The sequence below is a fragment of the Rhamphochromis longiceps genome, linkage group LG5 (genome assembly GCF_057381845.1).
Source record: "Rhamphochromis longiceps isolate RC_006_pf linkage group LG5, R_longiceps_female_GT1.1, whole genome shotgun sequence".
NCBI classification, from domain to species: domain Eukaryota; kingdom Metazoa; phylum Chordata; class Actinopteri; order Cichliformes; family Cichlidae; genus Rhamphochromis; species Rhamphochromis longiceps.
This window is the reverse complement of record NC_140561.1, coordinates 8,250,656-8,274,149: the sequence shown is the minus strand read 5'-3', so window position 1 is coordinate 8,274,149 and position 23,494 is coordinate 8,250,656. Positions and strand designations below refer to the sequence as shown.

Here is a 23,494-nt window from a genome sequence, read left to right as displayed (position 1 = left end):
CACCGGCAGGGGAAGTGGTGGTAGGTGGAGATAGGCCTGTTTGAGCCTCTACTACAAAGTACACACTGCATTTCTTTGCATTCTCTTCTTTGTGTAGGTCTGACTTCCCCTTTTCAACTAAAGTACTAACACAACCCTGACAGATGTGCAATTCTGAAAATAATAGTACTTTATACAACATATAGAGCCTATTAAATTAAAATGAACTATTGGTAATTCTATCAAAAATATGACTCTGATTATGTCATCACCTCACACGGCTGCATGGGCCCCTGAATATAATAACAAGCTGTAGACTCCAAAAATACAAAGCATTAGTGCGACGTCTTGCAGTATAATCAACAATATATAACTGCACACAAGATGTACAGTAATATATTAAAGTCCTTCTAGAGGAAATTCTGTCACCTGACACCCATCTTGAAAAATACCTACATGCACTTAAATGGTTATGTTGAAGCATATCTTCATGAAACTGAGATAAAGACAACATATAGAATCATAAGTCAAATCTGATGACTTTCCCTTAAAACAAGATTATAAGAAATCTTTCTGCACCACAGATTTAAATTCAGTGTTCTCCCAGTGCTGTGTTTCTCTTTATGTCTCTGGCTTTAAAATTGGACAGTTTGTATCTATAAATGTACAAAGGTGCAATTTCCTATTAAAATGTCCCCGTGCACGATATCAGAGCCCACACTGACACTCCACAGTGGGAAGCAGCCATCACTGAAACTATTAATGACACGTCGTGACTTTTTCCAGCTGTGACAACAGGCGATTTGTTTAATATGAATGCTAAAAATTGTCTTTAGTAATAATAATAATAATAATAATCTTTAGCTGTAACTACTGAAGCAGTGCCTTTAATATTTCTACATGTGGGCTTACATAATGGGGTATAGTCTTGTTTTTTCATCTTCAAGTTAGCCAGCTTGAGGTCATGTGTCAGTTCCTTATTAACTGGTCAAAATGTGCTCGCGCAACCTTTTGGCCATATTAAATGAAGCCTTGTAAATATTGAATGAGACGCTATTCGGTGAGTACCCTACATCCTTGTTTATATTCTTCGCTGACTGCTAGTGTGTCCCTAAGGAGATATCCAGCCACGGACTTTCATCATCTCTGATGTAACTCGGCTCTTCCTGCTGTTAATGTATGAGGGGCCCTCTGAAGGATCGATGAGAAATCACAAAAGACTTTATTTACACATAAGTGATGTTGTTTGATAAATTATTAAATCATCTGTGTTTCAAGCAGACTTTACGGAAGTCGAGGAAACATATCTTTAAGAATAGATCTAACAAGAAAGGTTGCCTATTTAAAAATATGCACAGGAAAAATTGAAAGTGGTAACCCTGTGTTCTTGCAGTGGCAGCTGTACTGTCTGAACAAGAGGCTTGCAGTTACTAGTGTGGACATATTTATCTCTTTATCACCAGTCATTTTTCCTGTGGTATAAATATCTGTCCTCAAGTAGGTGCCTGATCTTTTTATATTTACTTGCTATTGTCTGTTTGACTAAAGGACAAACTTGTGAACCGGTGATTTTCTTTCCTCTAGCCCAAACACCAGGCTGACTTTGAGGGCTTTGAGTGACGTCACTTAACTTTTTCGACACATGTTCACATTAGGTTGAACTTTGGTGACTTCTTGACTCTTTGTCTAGCATCATTGTGGCCATTTAACAAATTGTGTAATTTATGACCATTAAGCATTAAAGCACCTCTTTAAACTTAACTGAGCACTTAAACATTTGGTGATGGGAATTTTTACTATTTTTATACATCATATAGACTTTGTGGTTAATGAAACTGAGATATTAGCTTTCATGATAATCATAATGGTTAGCTGAAACAAAGCACCAACCTCAAGAGCTGAAAAATCAAACAAATATGAAAGTGATTTTAAAAGATTGCAGTTCCTCAAATGGCCCCTTGAGGCTGCTTCCAATGGTGAGTCAGTCCACGAAAACGCGCCCATTTTAATTCTTTTATCAAGCATTTTTGCAGCATTGTACAAGATAGTTTGGGCGTCTGTGGTTACTTAAACATAAGTGTCCCCTTATAATGATAAACAAGTTTTAAAAGGGGGAAAAAACTCATTTACATGGATACTGGTGAGGTTCAAAGTTAGGGGTGTGGTTGTTTGGCTTGACAGGTTGGTTTACCCAGACAGCTGTTGCCCATTACGGTCTGCTAGGCCTCAATTATTACACCTCACCTCTTTTTGGAGTATTTTAATGGGTTTAAGAGTATTGCTTGCTCTTTGGTTCCAAGAACACCCCGTCTAAGAGGTTTGTGCTTCATTTTTGGTGAATTAAATTCTAAAATGTTATCAGTCTGTTAATTAGCAGAGGTGTATTCTTTGGATCCCTACATGAAAGATAGGAGTAGCTACTGTGACATCCCATTTTGAAGCCTTGAAATGAGTGTTTCCAGTCTTTGTTTTGAAACAGTAAAGGTTTAAGGCAGGGGTGTCCTGCAGGTTTTAGATGTGTCCTTGATCCAACGCAGCTGATTTAAATGGTTAAATTACCACCTCAACATGTCTTGAAGTTCTCCAGAGACCTGGTAATGAACTAATCATTTTATTCAGGTGTGTTGACCCAGGGTGAGATCTAAAATCTGCAGGACACCGGCCCTCGAGGCCTGGAGTTAGACACCCCTGGTTTAAGGCATTTCCATTGGCTTCTTTTTATTGTGAGAAAGACTCAGAAGTTCATGTTAGTGTCTAAGTTGTGGATGCAGCTTGCTCAGCACTTCAGCTTCTGGTCTACTAAAAAAGACACTAAGCTGCTCTGCTGCTATAGAGTCCAACACCAATAAGTGATGTCATGGTGGCTTTGTCCATCTTTTATATGCAGTCTTTATATGTGGTCTTTATCTACAGGGGTGATCGTGGCTCAAGAGTTGTGAGTTCGCCTTGTAATCGGAAGGTTGCCGGTTTGAGCCCGGCTTGGACAGTCTCGGTTGTTGTGTCCTTGGGCAAGACACTTCACCCGTTGCCTACTGGTGGTGGTCAGAGGGCCCAGTGGTGCCAGTGTCCGGCAGCCTCGCCTCTGTCAGTGCGCCCCAGGGTGGCTGTGGCTACAATGTAGCTGCCATCACCAGTGTGTGAATGGGTGGATGACTGGATATGTAAAGCGCTTTGGGGTCCTTAGGGACTAGTAAAGCGCTATATGGGGCAGGGATAGCTCAGTAGGTAAAAGTGGTCGCCCCATGATCGGAAGGTCGGCGGTTCGAATCCATTTAACGGCTACCCTGAGGTACCCCTGAGCAAGGTACCGTCCCTACACACTGCTCCCCGGGCGCCTGCTTAGTGGGCTGCCCACTGCTTCACTGAGTGAATGGGTCAAATGCAGAGAAAAACAAGTAATTTCCCCATGGGGATCAATAAAGTATCCATTATTATTATTATTATTATTATTATTATATAAATACAGGCCATTTACCATTTACAGTCCATTTTCAATTCATTTTTAAATCCCCAAGAGCAAATTTAAACCCATACAATTTAATCCCATTCATTTAAAGCAAGTGTAATCTAGGTGTTTTTAACATTATATCCTCCTGAGAGCCAGCCTATTCCTTTATGTCCTCTCTAATGGACATTTGTTTTTGGTCTATATCTTTTGACTTATTTGAGCTAGTCCAAATGACCTTAATAGAGAACATCCTGGACTTTCCATTGATATCTCATGTATTTGGGCGGGTTATTAAAGGCTATTTTAGGATACAAAAAAAAAACATGTACAAAAAGCATTAAAATCCCTTTACATTAATTATTATATATAGTAATGCATATATGACGTATATTATACATTAAACCCTGTTAATGTTAAACCTGTAGTCGCGGCTAAGCAGCTGTTAGCAGCGTGTATGTTTGCTACTGTACTACATGCACAGTACAGTGTGTCAGAGTGTATTGGTGTATTTGCCCTCCTCCTCCCGGCGGAGGGGCGGGGTCCATATGATTGCACATCAACACTCACGGCTAGCTGCAGACGCAACTCGGTCGCTCACACTTTCTCCACTTTCAGCTCACTCCCGGCGTTCCCGTCGCTGTTTAAACAACGTTTCCGCAACTTTTAGGAAGAGGAAATTTGAACATAAAGTATTTTTTAAATTATTATCATTGTGTGGTAATTCAAGAAAGAAAAAGAAGAGGAAGAGAAACCATCAGTCTCTGGTTCAGCCGCTCCGCTCTTTGGGAAGATATGATGTGAGCACCGAAGCTGCAGGAGGACTGGATAACCGCGCATCCTTTAAGTAAGTGCTTCACGCCTCACCGGCACGGATTTATGGCTCGTGGAGATTAATAACCCCTAACATAGTGCTGCTCTTTTACCTTTTTTTGCGCGGGGGTCATACGCTGCTTGCCTACCGTGGATATCATTTTCCTCTGATAATCTTATTGTGACCCGTAGCGTTCAGCAGCTAGCCTGTACCTAATATTGTTGTTCTTTCACTGCTATGACTCTACAGATGAACGACTCTTTGGGGACTTTAGGTGTAACATTACTGGAAACGACCTCTCCCTGCTGACTGACTGTTTTTATGTTATCTGCAGCACTAAACTCATGACAGATCATTTGTAGTGTAAGTGATGAGGCTGTTGTAACATTTCCAGGAGCTCTGTGTTTCCCATCCTCAGCAGCCTCATTATGTGCACAGCTTTTCTCTAGGTTACTGTGCACACACTACAGAATCTGACTTTCACCACTTGTTTTTTTTCCCCTTTGCTCCAAAACCCTCCACCAAACAAGTGTCCTGCATTTGCAGAAAGCCATGCTGACGCCCTTACCACTTCAATAAATATTTTAGCATTAGTTGTACAAATGAAACATGCAGCATCTCCCTGACTTACATTATGCACACTTGCACGCTGAGACGCGATTGGCTGCAGCTCAGCGTCTCTCCGTGTGGCAACAAGCCTTCCCCATCCACCCAGCAACTCCCTATTCCTCATGCTGTGGTGAGTCTCTCTGCCTCTGAGGGCCCTTTCTGCAGCATCCGACGTGGTAACCATGGCAACGGAGCCTGACCCTGGGCATGCTTACTACAGGCTTGACCTGGATTTCTCTCTACATGCCAGGCAGGGGCGCATGACTTGGGCAACTGACCCGCTTCTCACATTGATTGGCTGTCGAGCAGTGAGATCAGAGGCGACGATACGCTGCTTGTTCAACGAATCAATGAACTCACTTGTGATTGGCTTTGTGTCACTGGGTGTCTGAGTAATGTGTTTGTAATGTTAACACATTTGGTAATGCTGTTCTGGGAGACGAGACGGGTGCTTTGCCAGTTTTTCTAGGATGAAGACTGGCTTTTCTTTCTTTTCCTTTTTTTTTTTTTTTTTTTTTTGAATTAATCTAATGTGCCAGTAGGTTTAATCGTTTTGGATTGTGCACTAATGCTTGGGGAAAAAAAGACATCTGAAGATGATTTCTAATCCGTGTAAGTTAAGATGATCTCTGGCTTCTTGTTGCTTGGTTTTGGAGGATTTGAGCTTAATAATGAATTATTTTTAATTACATATTTAAAAATTTTCTAAAATTAATTTTTGTTTAGCACTTTTGCGTCACATGCCTGGTTTCATATCCACCACCTGGCTGGTTTCTGTGTGGAGTTTGCGCGTTCTTCCTGTGTTTGCGTGGGTTCTCTCTGGGTACTCCGGCTTCCTCCCAGAGTACAGAGACATGCAGTTAGTGGGGTTAGGTTAATGGGTGATTCTAAATGCTAAATTCCCCTTGCTGCAAATTTTGAGTGTAAATGCTTGTTTGTCTCTCTGTGTAAACCCTGTGACAGGGGCAGCCTGTCACCCCGGCAACCCTGAATTGGATAAGTGGAAGAGAGAGAAATTAATTTATTACGAAATTCTGTCCTTATTTTTTTTTACTTTTAACTATTTACTTCTCTTCATTCCAGGGAAACAAAGCAATCTTTGTCAAAAATGACTGTGTTAAAGGTACTTTTTGTAAAAAACTTCTATAAACTACAGTTAAAACTTTGACCACAAGATGGCAGTGTTTTAAATGAAAATGTTAGTGTAGTTGCCTGCTGCGCCAGAATTAAATGCACAGTACTGTGCAAAAGTCGTGAGCCACCCCTCATTTGATCATATTTTGGTAGGAAATGGGACATAGGTGCATTGATTTATTGAAATATGCAAATACAAAAATAAGAAAAAAACTGAGTTTATTCATTTCTAACAAGCTTGAAAGTCAATATTTGGTACGAGCACCTTTATTCTTCAACACAGCTTGAAGTCTCTTGTGCATCTTTCTTATCCTTTCTTCAAGTTGTCTTAAGGAACAGTTCTCCAGGCTTCTTGAAGGACATTAAACGCTCTTCTTTGGACACGATCTCACGCTGCTTCAGTAATGTTGAGCGAACCATGACTGAGCTTCCACCATGTTTTAGAGACAGGAGGCACTCACAGTTGTACCCCTCTCCTCATTTCCATAGTGGTTATTGATTTAACCACAATTTTCAAATTTGGATTCATCACTTCATGAGACCTGTTGTCACTAACTTTCAGGTCTTGTGTAATTTGGCACACCTCGGTTTCATCCCATGAACTTGGTGCCTTTTTTCTACTTGAACGATTCACGATTCACAGTGTTAAGTAGCAAGGACTGGACTGAAAATGAGTGAAGAATCAGCCAATTTCTAAAGAACTTTAGCAACATTGTTCCGTTGGATGTGGAAGATATGTTCCTGATATGCACCTGTTTGGCAGATACACTTTTTCCTGCTTTTTAAATTGAGTTTTTTTTTTACTATTTATTCCCTCTTTGTTCCAGGGAAACACAGAATTCCTGATAAGCAAAGTGACCACACAGTGTTTAATATCTAGCTAGCACAAAACTGCAGATAAATATCGGCTACATATAACTGTATTAAAATGTCAGTGTGTTTGCTCACGCTGATGTCACTGGGACCGGCTGCAGATATTCAGTCGATATTTCTGCACATCCTTAGTTTCAAATATCAGCTGATTTTTGACCTTTTTTGTGTTACATTTGCTTGCCTTGCCTCCACACAGACACACACCCGCCCACCTGTGGAATTTCCCTGTATAAATAGCGGCACATTCAATGTCTTCCTCTTACTGTGTAATTCGAGTGTATATGTAATTCATTTCTGGAGGGATAAGTGAGCAGATGTTGTGGATTTAGTCGCCTTTGACAGAAAATGGAAGTGTTCATAGATCTGTCGCTGCGCAGCCCACGGCTCAGCTGTAAGATCCCCGAGGTGTCAGCTTGTTGTCGGAGCCAGACTGTGTAGGAGTGCCTATTTCTGTCCTCTCTCTCTCTCTCTGTGTGTCTCTCTGCCACTCGGTGCATCATGACTGAAGTCAGCACGGTCAGCCTCTTTGCTTCTCTGCCTGTCAATGTGAACCCTCGTATGCAGCTTAGCGTGCAGACTTAAGAGCACTCGAAGGAGTCAGAGTACCTGCTAAGAGGGAGAGCCATTGATTGAGTTTGTCTGTGGCAAGAGATCAAAGCTTCAGTGCAAAATTAGTCTATATGCAAAATGTGAATCTGCAGCTGTTTAGATTGTTGCTCTGAAGCAGTGAAATATTTTTAATTTGCAGCTTTGCAGATGTAAAGATTTCCTTGCCCTGCTTGCCCTCAGTGAAGACTAGAAGCCACTAATACAAGTGATTAGTCATCACGCAGCGATGATATTATATTGGTCATTTTTAAAAAGTAATATAATATAATAACTCTGATATTCCTCATTAATTGTGAGTGGTGTTAATTCAAAGTGGACACATTTAGGAACCGCAGGAACAGAGAAACCACATCGGCTCATAAGGATTCCTTCCAAACACAAGTTTGTCCAGGATTTACAGTCCTGTGATTTTTCTCCAGGCTTTCTGAAGCTCTTTCAAAGTTTTTCTCTTTATCACTCATTTTCAATCCAGCCCTCGTAACTGTCCAATATCAGAGGATTTTCTTTTTGTTTGTTGAGCCACTTAACTCTGGTGGGCAGTTAATACAAATAAATAATAAATAAATGAAAATACTGACAATAAATTAGTTTAAAGGAAAAAAACCCTCTGGTCTTACTTTTCTTGACAGAGTACATAATTGCAAACTTGAGCATCTTCACTGATAACTTTAGCATATTGGATAAAATAAAAATGACAAAGCTGAACTTTGGGGAGATCATCTGCAGCTGAAGGTAATGTTATTGCAATACTCAGCTTATTGCGATTTTTAACATTTTGCAATAACATCGTATCGTGGGTGAAATTCTGTGATAATATCGTATATGGTAGACATACATCTTTATAGTGTGTTATGAAGGTTTCTTGTTTTTAACAGTGTCAGCTTGAGCTCTGGGAAATCTTGGTCAGCATCTAAACTATTTTAAACTATTTTCTGGTCTTTTACTGAGGGGAAAAAGGAAATAATATGCAGTGTTTCCTTGCAGTCTTGCATTAATGGAGTAATTATTCAACCACTGACAGAACATGAATTGTAAAAACTTGAATCACCTCTTTTCAAAAGCAGGCCTTCCAACACACGCTCATCAGTATCCAAAAATAAAAACAAACGCCGGACTAAAAGAGACAACAAAAATAAACAGTGGGGGCTCGGAGGCGGGCAGGAGGTTCTAAAGGGCTGTCAGTAGCTGCATGCAGGATTTGTACGACTCTGTCACTAATGCACGATGTTTCGCACGCTGATGTTTACTTCACTGAGAGAAGAGTGCAGGCTGAAATGGTGTAAAATCAGTGTGGAGTCAGGCTGCAGATGTCTGCTCTGATGACCTAAGGAGAGGCATTCGAGCTGAAGCTGATTTTATTTATTCCCTACGTCGTTTAAAAGCCTTCCATTGTGTGCGTGTTTTGGGGCCGGCGAGGTCTGGCTGCCGTCGAACCATGTGAGTCACACGGCAACAATGCGATTCTCTGTCCTCTCCCCTCAGCACCGCTTCTCCTCAGAAATGAGGCTGGAATCAATAAGGTGTTTGCAGCCAGTGACCCACATTTACTGCTCTCAGATGATGAGAGGTTATCGGTAAACGAGGGATTCAAGAAATTCCTCCAGTCCTCACCGTGCTCGTGACGGATGTCGTGAACGCCTGGGTGGATTTTGTTTTCTCAGCCCGTGTTAAAGGCAGCTGTGTTCTGTATTGCAGATGTGATGGACCAGCAGAGGGCTCTGCATTCAGGTTGCCTGGTCTCAGGGGTCCGTACGCCTCCCGTTCGCCGCAACAGCAAGCTGGCCAGTCTGGGACGCATCTTCAAGCCCTGGAAGTGGAGGAAAAAGAAAAACGAGAAGCTGAAGCCCACAGGAGGTGAGTGTGACGCCGTGCACTTCCACGGGTGGCGTTAAACGCTGAAAGCCATAACATGCAAATAGTCCCACGCGCTCTCATTTCCTTATGCAGTCTGAGGACCGGTTTGATTAATGTTTGTGTTCGTGTAGCGGTGGAGAAGAAGGCAGCTGTACGGCAGAAGAGAGATGACCTCGTCAGGAGGAACCCCGGGGAGACCGAGACAGGTGCAGAACCACAGATGAACACACGTTAGCGCACTAGCACACATATGACTCCAGGCTTTGCACGGTTCACTTGCTCAGCCGCATGAGGCCTAAACTGCCACGCAGACTCATTCCTGTCGCCTCTGTGTGCTATGTGCAGAGTCAGATCTTGCTTGTGGGGGTAACAGTGAGGACCTGGACACCCCCCCTCACTCTGACGGTGAGGACAGAGACGAGGAGCCGGTGGCACCGCTGGCCAACACTAATGAAGACCTGGGCAGTGATTTAGAAAGCTCAACAGGTACAGCGATGTAGGCTCAGGCTTTGTGTTCACCTTGTTGCTAGCACTATTTTCTTTTTATACATATCCTGTAACTGCCTCACAAAAATGCTGCTTTATTGCATCAGTTGTGCAAAACTGCTAAACATATTTGTCACATCTCTAAGAAACTTTAGGAAAACTGTTTTTAGCATCTTTTAGCTCATTGTTTTGATTTTATAGCTCATCTGTTTTTTACTGGATAGTCTCACATATGTAAATTCATCACAGCAAACAACAGACCCACACCACGCTGGGGGACACAGGGAAGCATTTATCGTGTAAAGATGGGAATTTCCCAAAACAGTTGGTTTATAACAAATATAAAAAATACAGGAGAGTAAATAAAGGTCACGACTTGACCAAAAGTATGGCTCTTAGCGCTTAGCTAATACTGGCCCCGCCAGTATCTCAGCCAGCTATATTTGCCATTATTTTGGTATATATATTAAAATTAAATAGAAATTCAAAAGAAAGGAAGAGATGAAAAACATTTCAAATATGTTATAAAAGTTTCTGCAACTTCCTTGTTGACATGTGTTCACAAAACAAAGAAAACAACCACCTGATGCGAGTCAGAGTATAAACAAATAATCCATGACTTGTTGTAACAGTGCAACAATTATTTTAAGGGCTCATAAATAACAACACACAACAAATGTCAGAAATCTGTTTGTTTTTCACGTGTCTGAAAGAAAATGTAAAAACATCCGCCAATGTTTAAATCGCCAAATATGGATACAGACTCTTCCTTACTTTAGTTTCTATTTTCATCACCTGATTTAAAATAAGTGATATTGATTATAAAATGGGTTTTCCGAGTGCAGTTGCGCTATGTCTCTGATTGTCCACTAGGTGGAGCCAAAGGCTTCAGAAACTCACTAAACCTTTCGGCTTACCTTCGCTGTGTGCTTTCAGTACAAGATGTGACTGAAGTGGCAAAGACAGCAGGTGATCAGAGTCAGAGTGAAGATGGAGAAGATGAAAGCACCTCAATCAGTGACCCCAGCGAAGAGCAGATGCAGGGCAAAGCCGAGGGTATCGAGGGGAAGCAGGAGGCGGCGGCGACCAAGCCTCAGAGACGAGCCAGCACCCCTCCTCCACCCAGCCTGCCTGTCAAACTGCTCACCAGGCTGGGCAGCTTAGAAGGTGCGTCCAGCAGGACTCACACTGATGTAAAACCAGCGTTCGGTATCTGACTCGATGTGTTTCGCTTCTCCAGGTGCTCCTCCAGTGCCGGTGAAGAAGTCCCCTGCCACCTTACCCAGGAACTTCACTCTGCCCAAAGACCCTCATGGCTCTCTGTTGAGAGGCAGGATCTCCACACCCACCGGGTCCCCTCACCTCGGGGCGCTGCACCCACAGCTGCCCCCCAGCTGCATCATTGAGGAGCTGCACCGCGCCCTGGCTACCAAACACAGACAGGACAGGTCAGGCTTGATGTGCAGCATTTCCACCACGTCTCTGTTTGTGTAGTTGCCAAAGAACACAAACAGCATTTTGGTCAGTGAATGGATTTGCATTAGTCCTGTTAGACAGAAACTCCCACGACAAAAATGTAACCAATGTGGAGCCAAAAAAAAGACCACAGGCGTCGTGTAAAAAGAGGAAGTATTTCTAAATATATTTCATGTATGGATTTTAAAGACCTGTTTTAAATGATGACCCCTTCAGAACAGAATCCAACTTATAATCAGCTTAATCTCACCAACAACATATTGGGACAGTTTCTTTTTAACAAGGAGCAGCCACGTCTGACCCCCTCTGACCTTCAGGGGCAGCTGTGCTGTGTGAGGATATGCTTCACGCTCGTCCTTCAGGACATAGTGGAAGGGTTGGAGTCATATGTGAGCGTTACTCACAGACTGGAGCTGCAGGCCAGCAGGCTGTTGATTAGATTTAAAGAAGCAGCCTTCTGTTTGAGTTTGCCTCCCGTTAATGCTGACCCAGACAGTGTGTGCACGTGGACAAAGATGCTAATCTTCAAGTGCTAAAAATGAATGAAATGAGGATAAAATATGAACTTTTTTTGTATTCTAGTGCAGAAACCAACAAAATGTGAACAAGTGTTTAAAAAAAATGAATGAATGGACTAGAGATGGCACGATACCACTTTTTTATGTCCGATACCGATACCGATATCATAAATTTGGATATCTGCCGATACCGATATGAATCCGATATAGTGTTTTTTTTAATCAACAAAACTGTTTTTTAAATATCTTGCTGCATTTTGTATAAGTTCATACTCAAGTTTAAAACAACAACTACACTAAAGCTATTCTGTTATACCTGTATGCAAAAAAAAATATTTCATAGTTCAGCAATACTGATCAATCTAATAAACTTAAACCTACACCATCCTCCCTATTCTGGTATTTTAAAGAGTACTTAGCGTAAATATTAAGCAACCTAACTAATAGGGTTCCAACTCCCAGCAACAACACAAATAAATAAATAAAAAATAGGGAACCACCCCTCACGCTCCACCTCATGATGCTTAATCGACGTAATCAACCTTAATTTGATGCAGTGTGAAAAAAAATGCACAGAAATCAATTATTTTTCAAGAAATATTAAATAGATTCAACATCTTTCTTCAACAAAATTGCAGACTGCACAGATGGTACCTTCCCAAAGGAAAAAGTACTATAGCTTACTAGGGTATATATATATATATTAGACTTAATAGTTACTATATACAGTAATGGACTTCTATTCATTTTGCATCAAATTAAAACTTTGGCTGTCAGATAATTATTTATTAAAAGCTAGACATTTTAAATGAGAATAAGAAAGAAAAGTATGTCTTTGTGCCCCCTTTTCCCTGTTAATGCCCTATCGGCCCCCCTGGCTAAACTTTGCTAGATCCGCCCCTGCACAGTTACCAGCCGTCAGCTGTAGAAAAAGATCCTCGAGTAGAAAGTAATATTAAATAAATTCTAACAACAGCTTATCGAGCTTAAACGTGCTGCTGTTGTTCAGCCGCTGGTTTCCTCTTTCTGGTGCAAAGTGGGCCAAAAGCAAACTAGAGACACGGACTCGCGACAGAAAAGCCGATCAGCTGATCGTTAAGCAGTTTCATGATCGAAGTAGCAGCAGGAGAGGCAGTCGTTTGTTAAGCTTAACGCAGGAATGCTTTACAAACATTCAGAGATGGACTTACACACTTGCTTTACTTCTCTCGGGGTAACTTTGTCAGAGATGAAATGCCAGGTTGCTAGCGAAGCTCCACATGCTATCCAGACCACCGACAGGTCCCGTATGCCACAGCCGCTCTATCACGTGATGCATACTGCTCCGACGTGCTAACGTTCTGAGGTGAGTTACGGCGTGTTGCAAGTTTTGTGAGGTGCTTTCGTGATATTTAATGGATCGGATTACATTTTTTATTTTTCTCCGATATCCGATCCAGTAATTTAGGTCAGTATCGGACCGATACGTAATATCGGATCGGTCCATCTCTAGAATGGACGATTGATTGTGTTTAGTTTTCTCTAGATTTGCTTTGATGTTGGAGCTTGAACAAGGACGTGCAAGTAAATGCTTCACAGACCTATAGTATTATTGGTATTTTGAGTGTTGTTGTTGTTTTTTTTTTTTTAGATCTGTAAACCTGTTAGTGAAGCAGAAAACAACAGAGAGGGATTCCCGGTGTATTCAAAGCTTTTCATCTCTTATTTTGCCTTTGGAACCCAAACTGAAGCTTTATGCAGTTTAACGACTGTTTAGTGCTCTGTTTTATAGTTTACAGTCAGCTCATGAAGATAAATCAGTCTGTTGTTCCAGTGTCTTGGTCACAGGATTGTTACATTGTGATGCTTTAGTTGTGCGATTTCTGCCTGGGCTGCAGACACAACCTGAACTCTTTAATCACTTCAGTGACTGCTGCTCGACCACGTTCGGTGGTAAACTAACATTTCAGCTGCTCTCTGAAAGATGAGCCGTGCAGCATCTCAGTCGCTCAAACACAACAATCCACCACAGCTGTAACTGACAGACATTTCGTGACATGCGACCTCAGTTTTCAGATGAAGGAGGCGCGCTCGTCTCCGAAACGCCGTCCGGAGGGCCGCCTGTCTCGCACGTCCAGCACAGAGAAGGACCCGGCCGGAGAGTCCGAGAGCAAGAAGGAGTCTGACGAGAACAAGGAGAACTGGCGTCTGGATGAATACTTGAGCGACCAGGACAGCTGGAACGAGTCTGTGATCTCCGGTATGTGTGCCGACAGCCGACTTGTGGTATGATGTTTGCTTTACTGTTATCGCCCACGTTCTGTACAGAGCCCAAATCTGGGCACCCTGTCAGTGGATAATGAAGCTGCATAATCTGTGGTGATGTTTGTTTATACTCGCAGCCTGACGGGGAGATTTACATGGATGATGAATGGCATACTTGCTGGTGTTAAGTTTCAGAGCCTGTCAACATCTGCTCTGGTGGCCTAATTCTTAGCTGTTCATTTGGGTCAGTGGTGCTCGGACTCCTGCCGTTAGCATGTCTGCGACTCTGGGGGAAAAAATGTTAAAAGGGTGAACTGTGGAGCTCACTGGAGACTTAAATAGCACTGCCACAAAGGTTTACTCTTACCCAGAAAGGGTTAGTCGCAGAGATCGTGATGCTAATGTGTGGTGAAGGAGATGCTAACAGGATGAAAGCAGGAAAAAAAACAATGAATCAAAGGGAGTCACAGCTCAGATTTAAGAATGGTAGCAGTGCATCTTTGCACAAATCAGATATTTTTGGATACTATGAATGCCTTTAATGGCCTCTTTTGTCAAGCAGAAACATGTGGTGTTAAAACTTAGAGCCCAAAAACGGCAGTTCTTTCAGTGGACGAGCGAGGCTCGGTAATAATTTGAATATTTTTGATGCCTAAAGTTGGGTTTAGTTGACACTCCTCCGCATCAAAAGGAGCCAGTTGAGGCCCAGGATGCCTTCTGGGCATCTTGGCTGGCTTGGGAACATCTTGGTGTCCCCTCAGAAGTGTTGGAGGAGGTGGTCAGGGGAGAGGGGAGGTCCGCTGCCCTTGCGACCTGGAATGGCAGAAAATATGCGGATGCTGGGATGGGCATTTGCTTTTACCAATGATTCCAGACACAAACTCTGCCTCATGAATGTTTGTGTCAGGAAGGGCATCCACCACAAAATCTGTGCCAAATCAAACATGTGGATCCATCTGCCGTGGTGACCTCAGCCAAGTTCTAACATTAGTCTAAGTAATTGGCAGGTATCCGTGTTTGTGCACAGCAGGCATGTCACAGTTGATACTTTCATCTTTTATATGCAGTCTGTGTTCTTTTAAATTGAACATAAACTCAAAATATTTAAAACATGAAAGGTTTGATGGAGACGAGCACTCAGTCAAGGTGTGACATCTGATCTGCTCAGTCCGATCAGTTTTCCTGGTAAAGACAAAAATACCAGCTAATTTCCCAGGAAACAACTACAGCACTGGGCATCTGTGAAGGGAGGGAATTTTATGGAAATACTTCAACATGCTTCAGTCTGCAAGAGACGTGCAAGCCTGGGTGAAGATTTTCTGTATTTTTTTAATCAAGCCAACTCAGCAAACATGAAATCAAAGCTTCACACTGGCTTAAAAAAACCCGTTAATACCGCGGAGCAGACCCGAACTTAATCCCGAGTTTGTGGAAGGTGTTTTATGTAAGAGAACGAGGGTTCAGACCTGTCCACTCAGACTCGGGCTCTAATCAAATGTGTAGCTGTTGCGAGGAATGTGTGAAAGTTCACAGGCTAATTCTTAGATGATTAGAATCAGTTTAGCAGGTTAAGCTGGAAAACTATGTGCAGCAGCTAGAAAGCCACTGTACAGCCACTGTACAGCCACTGACGTTAACTTGTGTTCGACGACGACAGGGACCCTCCCACGCAGAATGAAGAAGGAGCTGCTGGCTGTGAAGCTTCGGAACAGGCCCAGCAAGCAGGAGCTGGAGGACCGCAACATCTTCCCCGTCCGCAGCGATCAGGAGCGGCAAGAAATCCGCCAACAGATAGAGATGAAGCTGGCCAAGTGAGTCGCTGTGTGTGGAGCCAGACCAGCATCCCACCCCTGTCTGACCCCCACCCCCTCATCGTGCTCTGTCTCATGTATGTCCGTTTCATCTCTCATCATCGCTGTTGACTGCACTTTGCCTGCTTGTCTATTTCCCATATGTAAATAATAATTATAATGATTATAATAATATGAATGATAGATGTCCTTGAATGCAACACAGAGGCTTTTAATGCACATTCAGTTTGTGCCCTCAAACTGAGATGTGTAAATCTCTGCACAGTGTAAACCGGTAACAAGTACAGCAGAACATTGTTTTTACCGGTACACACAACACTTTAATCACATCCGATGCGGTAAATGAGACAGAAACCATTTACAGACAAGCAGATGCACTTCCTATGACTGTGCACAGAAAGTTCACCAAGAGGGCAGATGGCCGTCAATGAAAGGAGGGAATGGAGCTAAAATATTTATTTATACCTGCTCCAAGACAAAAAGCAAACATCAACTTGGTTTTTGCAAATATTTCATTGAATGCAATATTTCCATTTATCAGAGTTGAAGTATAACAACATTAATGTTACATTGCTGTTATCACATAATTACTAGAATCCTGCTAATATATGCTCGATTGTTTGAAACAGAAACGTGTATAAAAGAAGCATCAGGCTGAGGTGGCTGTTGTCAGGCAGATCCTGCTAGAAGTTCTCTGCTCACAAATACTGTAACTACCTGTGTCAAAACTGAGCCTTTTCTATATGGAGCTTAATGAAAAGTTCCAGACATCCCAGGAATGTTCATTTTGTGGGTTACAGTTCAGCTCCTTGTGAAACTTTCCAGGAAAGGTCGTTTTCCCTCTTATTTCTGAAATACACCGGGTATCTCTGACGTAGCTTCACTCTGTCCTTTACACGTTTTCCCATCACAGCCAGAGAATTTTAAAAGCAGGACATATAATCCAGAAGGAGACTTTTATTATGAAAATCATCCCATGTGTGTTTATCAGAGCATGTCAGTGAAACGTTCACTGAGATTCGCTGCTGCCGGTGAGAACAGTTGGTGACAGTGAGCCTAGATTGTGTTTAAAAGATGGATTTAGCCACTGTGATGTCACCCTTTATATATTTATTTATTCATTCATTCAAATTTCATTCAAATGTAGCCCTTTGGCTGCTGCCATGTTGTTTTTTTCTGGCCCAGAAATAACCGTATTTGTGCAAGAGGTTGGAGTGCTGAGTTATCAGCTTGATTAGCATTTTTCAACCCCAGTATTTGCTGCTGGAACCAGGCAGTGACCGAACACACTACAAGTCAACCTAACGCTTTTATTTTCAGGTGTCTACAGCAGGGGTCTAATCTAATCTAGTACTAAACTTTCACGTCATGTTTTAGTGATTACCAGTTTTCTTGAATATTTTTTTTTATTATGCAAAATATAAAACATCTCTCCCCTTTAAACACTCCTAAGAAGCCATCATCGTCATACAAGCGCCATCACTCTTAATAAACCTAAAAATTAAAAATAGGCCATGATACTTGATTGAACATGACGTCGAATGTGTTTGTTGCCACTTGTCTCCTAAAACAATGAATCTGAGCTAAATGGCAGTGGGATCTAGAATTTTATGAGTCCTTTCCCAAAATTCCTGCACCTCCCTACATGTGCCTTCTCCTCATTTTATACATCTGTGATGATCTTGGATCACTTTGACATAGATCACGTCAAGTGTACCAGCCATCCACATCATACAGATACAGTCGCCTAAAGAAATGGTGTAATGCCTCCATAACCATGCTCACAACAGCTACGTTCACACTGCAGGTCTTAATGCTCAATCCCGATTTTTTTTTGATCAAATACGATTTTTTTTTTTGTCTGCTCGTTCACTCTACAAATAAAATGTGACAGCAAACGCGCTCTAGTGTGAACCCTCAAAGCGGCCAGCATGCGCAAAAGAAGACGTCACACACAACGCGCTCTGTTTAGACCCAGAGCAAACAGTATTGTTTGACTGATGGGCCTTAATATAAAGACTTGTTTCGGACTTTACGTTTCCCAATTTTGCTTTAAGTTATAAAGTTATTTTGTTCTTTACATATGGCCTAATAATGATCCTTATTGCTGTTTTAGAGGAGCGGTGCTTCAAAGGATAGTTACAGATTTCTGTCAGAATCTGCAGATTATACAGTACAAATAAAATGTTCACATTCCTCCAACGTTGTCTTCCCAACAGTTTCACTGGATGGCCAACAAGTGTTCACGATGTCTTCTCCGGCGCTGATAATTGGTGTCTGTCTTGTGTCAGTGACGTAAAAGACGGAGACAGCAGTCGCTTTCTAAAACATCAGATATGTATCGGATTCAGTACCACATACGAAAGTGACCCAGATCGGATTTGAAAATATGGGATTTGTGCTGTTCACACTGTCAAACCATGATCAGATATTGGTCGCAGAGGGTCAAAAAAGTTGGATTTGATGCGCTTTCGCCTGCAGTGTGAACGTAGCCTAAGTTGCTCTGTTGCGTGTAGTTCCATGTAAATAGTGCAGTCGAGTCCTACCTTTATAAAGCTCATTCATTTTTGTTGTAATGCACACCTGTGTGAATTTTACGCAGTGGAAATGTATTATGTATTATGCAGGTTTGAAAAAAGAAGGAGACACCTTTCAATGAGTGTATATGTGAGCAGGCAGAATGAATGCTAGGTTATTTGAGAGTTTCTGTGCTAACGTGGGTTTTGGTTCTTATAGCGCTTTTCTAATGAGTATTGAGCACCAAGTGATTTTTGCTACAAGCCTCATTCACCCAGTTATAGACCCGCATTCATACAAGCAGTTTTTTCCTATACCTAAGCAAACACTAACTGGTGGATGCATCGGGGTTCAGTAGAAATCGATCGACCAACCTTCTCCTTGATAGGACTTCCTCCTGACCCAGAGCCACCCCAGCTGTTTTCCACATCAGCTGTGTGTAGATTGTAAACATAGCGATTGTTGTTGCTCACCTTTGCTTGGATGTGCTTTTCTGGAATGTGGAACAGGATTTTCTGAAAGGCAGAGCAGAAAGGCCACGCAGATCATAATAGTATTTGTCATCTTATGTAAAAGGCAATAGGCTGTTACTACGGTGACTTTAATAGGATTATAGTGACTATAAAATTAGATTTTCTTTTGTGTGTGTGAATAACACAGCGACAGGGTGTTCTGGTATGCTTCTGCAGCGTCAGAATTGAGAAGGAAAGTTCATATTTCTCCGAGTCCCCAAAATAAATGAGTTCTTTGGAACACTTTCATACCACGGTGAGATCAAGTGTGGGCGTTGGACAGTAACACAGGCTCTCTCCACAGTGAGCGACTCCGACTTTGAGGACTCACACAGAGTCGATGCTGATTTTAGAGCTGTTTGCACTTTTCTCTCAGAGGACTATTAACACATTGAGTTGTTTTTCATACCTTTGTTGATACGGGCAGCTGTGATAATAGCCTGTTAGCAAAGTGTTCACACCTCACTTGTGCTTCCGAGGCTGCTAAGTGCTGTAATTCGACGTTGACCCGCTTTCAGCGAGCTGAAATAGAAGCTATTGTTCTCAGAGAGTGACAAACAAGTGCAAGTTTCTAATTAGCTTCTCCAAATGCATCGCTACGGCTCTCAGCTCTGAAGACTGAATTACAGTAAACGTGTTTTCTCAGCTGAACAGCTTCAAATCATGTTGCAGTGCAGAATGCTGTGACATTTTCTTCAGTGATAGCTTATTATATGTGCATATGAAAGCCTCTAAATAATGCAATAGTTAATAAAGCACCTGCGTTATACTGTAATGCTGTTTGCTTTTGTTGAACAGGCTCCTTTAAGAGCAGTCTACTGCTGTAATCAGTCAGTTTGTAGTAACCGTGGGTCGGACCACTGCGTGTGATGTGCAATATGCATTGTGATGATGATGATGATGATGAAGATGATGATGCAGAGGATCCTGCCGCTTTACAGGTCCTCTCAGCTCTATGGAGAGTTTTAGCTTCTTTGAGCTTTTTGTTTTGATTTTATTCATATTTCTCAGCAGAACAAAGAAACTGCTGAAAGGAGGCTTTAATTGTACTTCAGATAAATGCCTCTGCTGTTCTGTGTTTGCTGTGTTTCATAACGAAGTTGTTGTATGTTCCTCTATGAGATGATTGGGAATCTTTGTGGTTGCAGTTTCGCTTGATTTGTAATGCTACAATCCAACAAATTTCTCTTAAAAGCACTTGTTTACTTTACTGAATGTAACACTGTGCTGTTATAGACTGACTATAAGGGCTGCTCAGTTCCCATGCCACATTCTTGGCTTTCTATGAGAAAGACTAAGACTAAATCACTGGAGGTTCATCTGTGGAGGATATGAGAGACACTGTGGTGATTCTCACTGTGGAGTCTGCCCGTGAACCAAACCACAGACAATAAATGGGAAGTTAAGCGGCGGATACCAATGTGACTCTAGTGTGTCTAAAGTGTTGTTGGAACTATTTTTTACCAGAGTCAGGTGGTTTCCGTCATTGGGTCTTTCATGTTCACACAGACGTTTTTTTTTTATCTTAGGTTAGATAAGATCACCATTGATTAAAATGTTGAATAAGCAATAAAATGTTGTTTGTCATACATGAGGGGCATTTCAAGTCTTATACAATAAAGATGCTTTCTAAATATGAATACTTCATACTTTAAACCAGTGTTTCCCAACTGGTGTGCCGCGGCCCACAGGTGTGCCGTGAGAAATGATCAGTTATCTGGTTCCACCTGATTAGTACTCGAGCGATCGGCTTGAGTAACGCGCAGAACAATTACATACCTGCTCTAATTGATTGGGTTGCAAACTGCCAGTTTAACAGAAGTCCTGGAGAAAATTCGGACCCAGATGAAGGCCCTAGCATGAGTAGTGGTCAGAAGAAAGCAAAAGAGGTATAACTGGGGACAAACGAGCCTGGTGTGCGGGAACATGCCGTGTGACTTTTCTAATGTGAAATATGTGCAGTGGCTCTAAAAGGTTGGGAAACACGGGTGTAAAGTATGATCTGGATGTGTTGCATTATATCCTATTGTATAATAATATGTGTTTAGGGGCTTAAAGGTGGTCTGTTGGATTGACGTCTGGTGACTGTGGAGGGTATTTGAGTACAGAGAACTCGCTGTCGTGTCAGGAGATGGCTGCACTGTGGTGCTAAAGGGATGGATGGCAACAATACTGTGTGAGCGTAATGTGGAGAAGATTTCCTCTACGCCATTACGCCATCACCAACCATGAACCATTGATACAGGAAAGGTTGGATCCATCCTGCCATGTTGTTTGTGCCAAGTTCTGACCCTGCCGTCTGAATGTTTCTCTAGAAATGGTCATTAGACTAACAGTCAAGAGGCTTTGGCAACTGAAACGTCACATGGAGTCAGTGAACTCCCTTGATGTCCTGGATGTAATTTCCTTCCGTATCCAAACACATCACAGGTCAGAGCAGTTAATGAGAGAGATGAAGAGTCTGAGCTGAGAGAGAGGTGCTTTCCATTCCCGTCTCCCCACACTGAGACGGGAAACAAGGCGCTGAGTGTTTGATGAAGCCTAATTAATTTACAGCTAAGCCTTTTGCTCCCCGCTTTGTAACTTTGTAACTGTGAGAGATGAGTAAAGCAGGGAGACATTCAGACAGGCTACATAATGCTTCTCATGAGCTCCTTTGAACCAGGCATCATGCTTTTTAATGTGCCTTTTTCCTGCGCTTTCACCAGAGGCATTTCACAGCTGCGTGCTAGTCTGGATAGGCACCGTTCCTATGCCTGCATGCAGTATACGCGAAATTATCACAAATCCAAACTAGTTCCAAGCACGCCTCCTTCCATGTGCACAGACACATTTCAGCAAGTAACTGCAAAATAGAAAAAAAAAAAAGGCTTCGTGGGTTTTTTCCCCAAAACTTACTTATCTTTATTCTGCAGGGGGCAGTGCAGTGAGACCCAGCTTGACCCCAAGCAACACTTATATAAAGTCAACTCCTGATCACTCTTCCATAATGAAAACAGAAAGCGATCAATTGTGTGTCATAAGTGCACAGTGTAACAGTGGGGCTCTGGGTATGAACAGTGTGTGCACTGTGTTAGGTAAGGACAGAGGTCAGCTGCTCTGTTGTGAGCCAAGGTTCCTGCTGATAAAACCCAGTTCACTGTGTGCTACATTACTGCAGCGATTAGTTTTGTGACTGCAGCTCTATACAGTATATAAGCCTCCACATACACCAAAGGTACTAATTATGTTTCTGAAACAAGCAGCAACCTGTGGCCAAGTTCAGTTCATCCAAAAGTGAGTCGGTTCCATAGACTGTCCTGTTAAAATGCTTCTCTTTATCGTAGGAATAATTTCTCCTTATAGGTACATTTTATTGTAACTAACCTGTTGTACTTGTATTAGGACTTAAGTTACACACGACTGTGGAGTGGGGAAATTTATGCCGGAGTGGTGTCTGAAACCCCAAACTGTGACCCACATCTGAACCCTCGAAGTGTAACTACACCTCAGTCGACGCCGCACGCGTCTGCTGTGATTCGCCTGTTCAGCGCCCTCGATACTTTTTCACCACCTTTTTTAAATTTATCAGTATAACAATCATCCTCTCAGCATAAGGAATAATAATCGATAAAATGTCAATATGAGCACCTTGAGGCAACTGTTGTTGTGATTTGTGATGTAAATAAAGTTGAATTGAATTGAAAGGAATCACAAATGTAACAGTCGGAATAGATGTGAGGGAATGTACGAAAGACCGGGGAAAAACCTCCCAGCATTTTATTAATTTCTGTCATGGCTGGCATAGCTATAAACACTCAGAGCGGCCACATACTAATTAACACATAATTAACCGGCAGTGCCTTAAATGACATCAGCCACTTGTGTAGGTTACATCAGCAGGATCTACAAAGCTTCCCTGCAGAAGTCCAAGTCAGGCCTTAATAGAAGCATACCCAAGATAGCTGAAACCCTCATCTAGCTCAGCTAGTTCTGGCTGAGCAAAACTAACAAGTTGATGACCATGAAAATAAAATTGCACCTTTAATTTGCAATGTGCAAAAACCAGTGGGTGACGTCACAATTGGCTACATCAATCTTTTATATACAGTTTATGATTCAAATGAGACATTGAGCCAAAAGCAGGCATAGTAAAGTACATCGTGTCATTTTAAACAAAGAGCCAGCTGGGTGTAAAGCCTTCTTTTTCAGATGTGCAAAAGTTATCTGCGGGTAAAAATCTGCAGTTGAATTATACTGACATGAAGATCAGAGAGCTGGCTGTGACCTCAAAACAGATCATCCATGAAAAAAAGAGTCAAAGCGCAGGAAGTGCACGCATCGAGAAGAAAGGGGAAGCCACTGGTGTACTTGAAAAATAAATAGAGCACAAGACGATGACAGAAAAATCCTTTGAGCTGTGAAGACGGACACCAAAACGGCGACTTCGCTGCCAGTCTGTAGAGCTGTTGTGGTATGTGTCACAGTTCACAGGTTTTAGAAGACTTAAGCAGCAAAATTTCAGAAAATATCAAAAGATGTACAGCTCGAGGTCGAGCAGAGAGAGTCCAACTCACAAAGTGGAATTTGCCGAATATTAGAGGAAAGCTTTATGTGGGTGCCGCCATCCAGAC

At 42.1% G+C, this 23,494-nt stretch overlaps 1 protein-coding gene across 2 annotated transcripts in view; it reads left to right on the top strand.

Moving 5' to 3' along the window:
- LOC146669159 (phosphatase and actin regulator 3-like) overlaps positions 1-15,904 on the top strand; it is a 36,232-nt gene extending 20,328 nt beyond the window's left edge. The window contains exons 1-8 of one of the 2 annotated variants that reach the window (XM_085405618.1): positions 4,000-4,271; positions 9,159-9,317; positions 9,449-9,523; positions 9,663-9,803; positions 10,740-10,970; positions 11,044-11,251; positions 13,846-14,036; positions 15,699-15,901. In XM_085405618.1, the coding sequence (XP_085261744.1) occupies positions 9,164-9,317; positions 9,449-9,523; positions 9,663-9,803; positions 10,740-10,970; positions 11,044-11,251; positions 13,846-14,036; positions 15,699-15,856 (1,158 nt within the window). In that variant the 5' untranslated portion in view covers positions 4,000-4,271; positions 9,159-9,163 and the 3' untranslated portion in view covers positions 15,857-15,901. Of the gene's footprint in view, positions 1-3,999; positions 4,272-9,158; positions 9,318-9,448; positions 9,524-9,662; positions 9,804-10,739; positions 10,971-11,043; positions 11,252-13,845; positions 14,037-15,698 lie in introns of those variants that run through there. The other variant, XM_085405617.1, reaches the window with a different exon arrangement.
- The last annotated feature ends 7,590 nt before the right edge of the window (positions 15,905-23,494 follow it).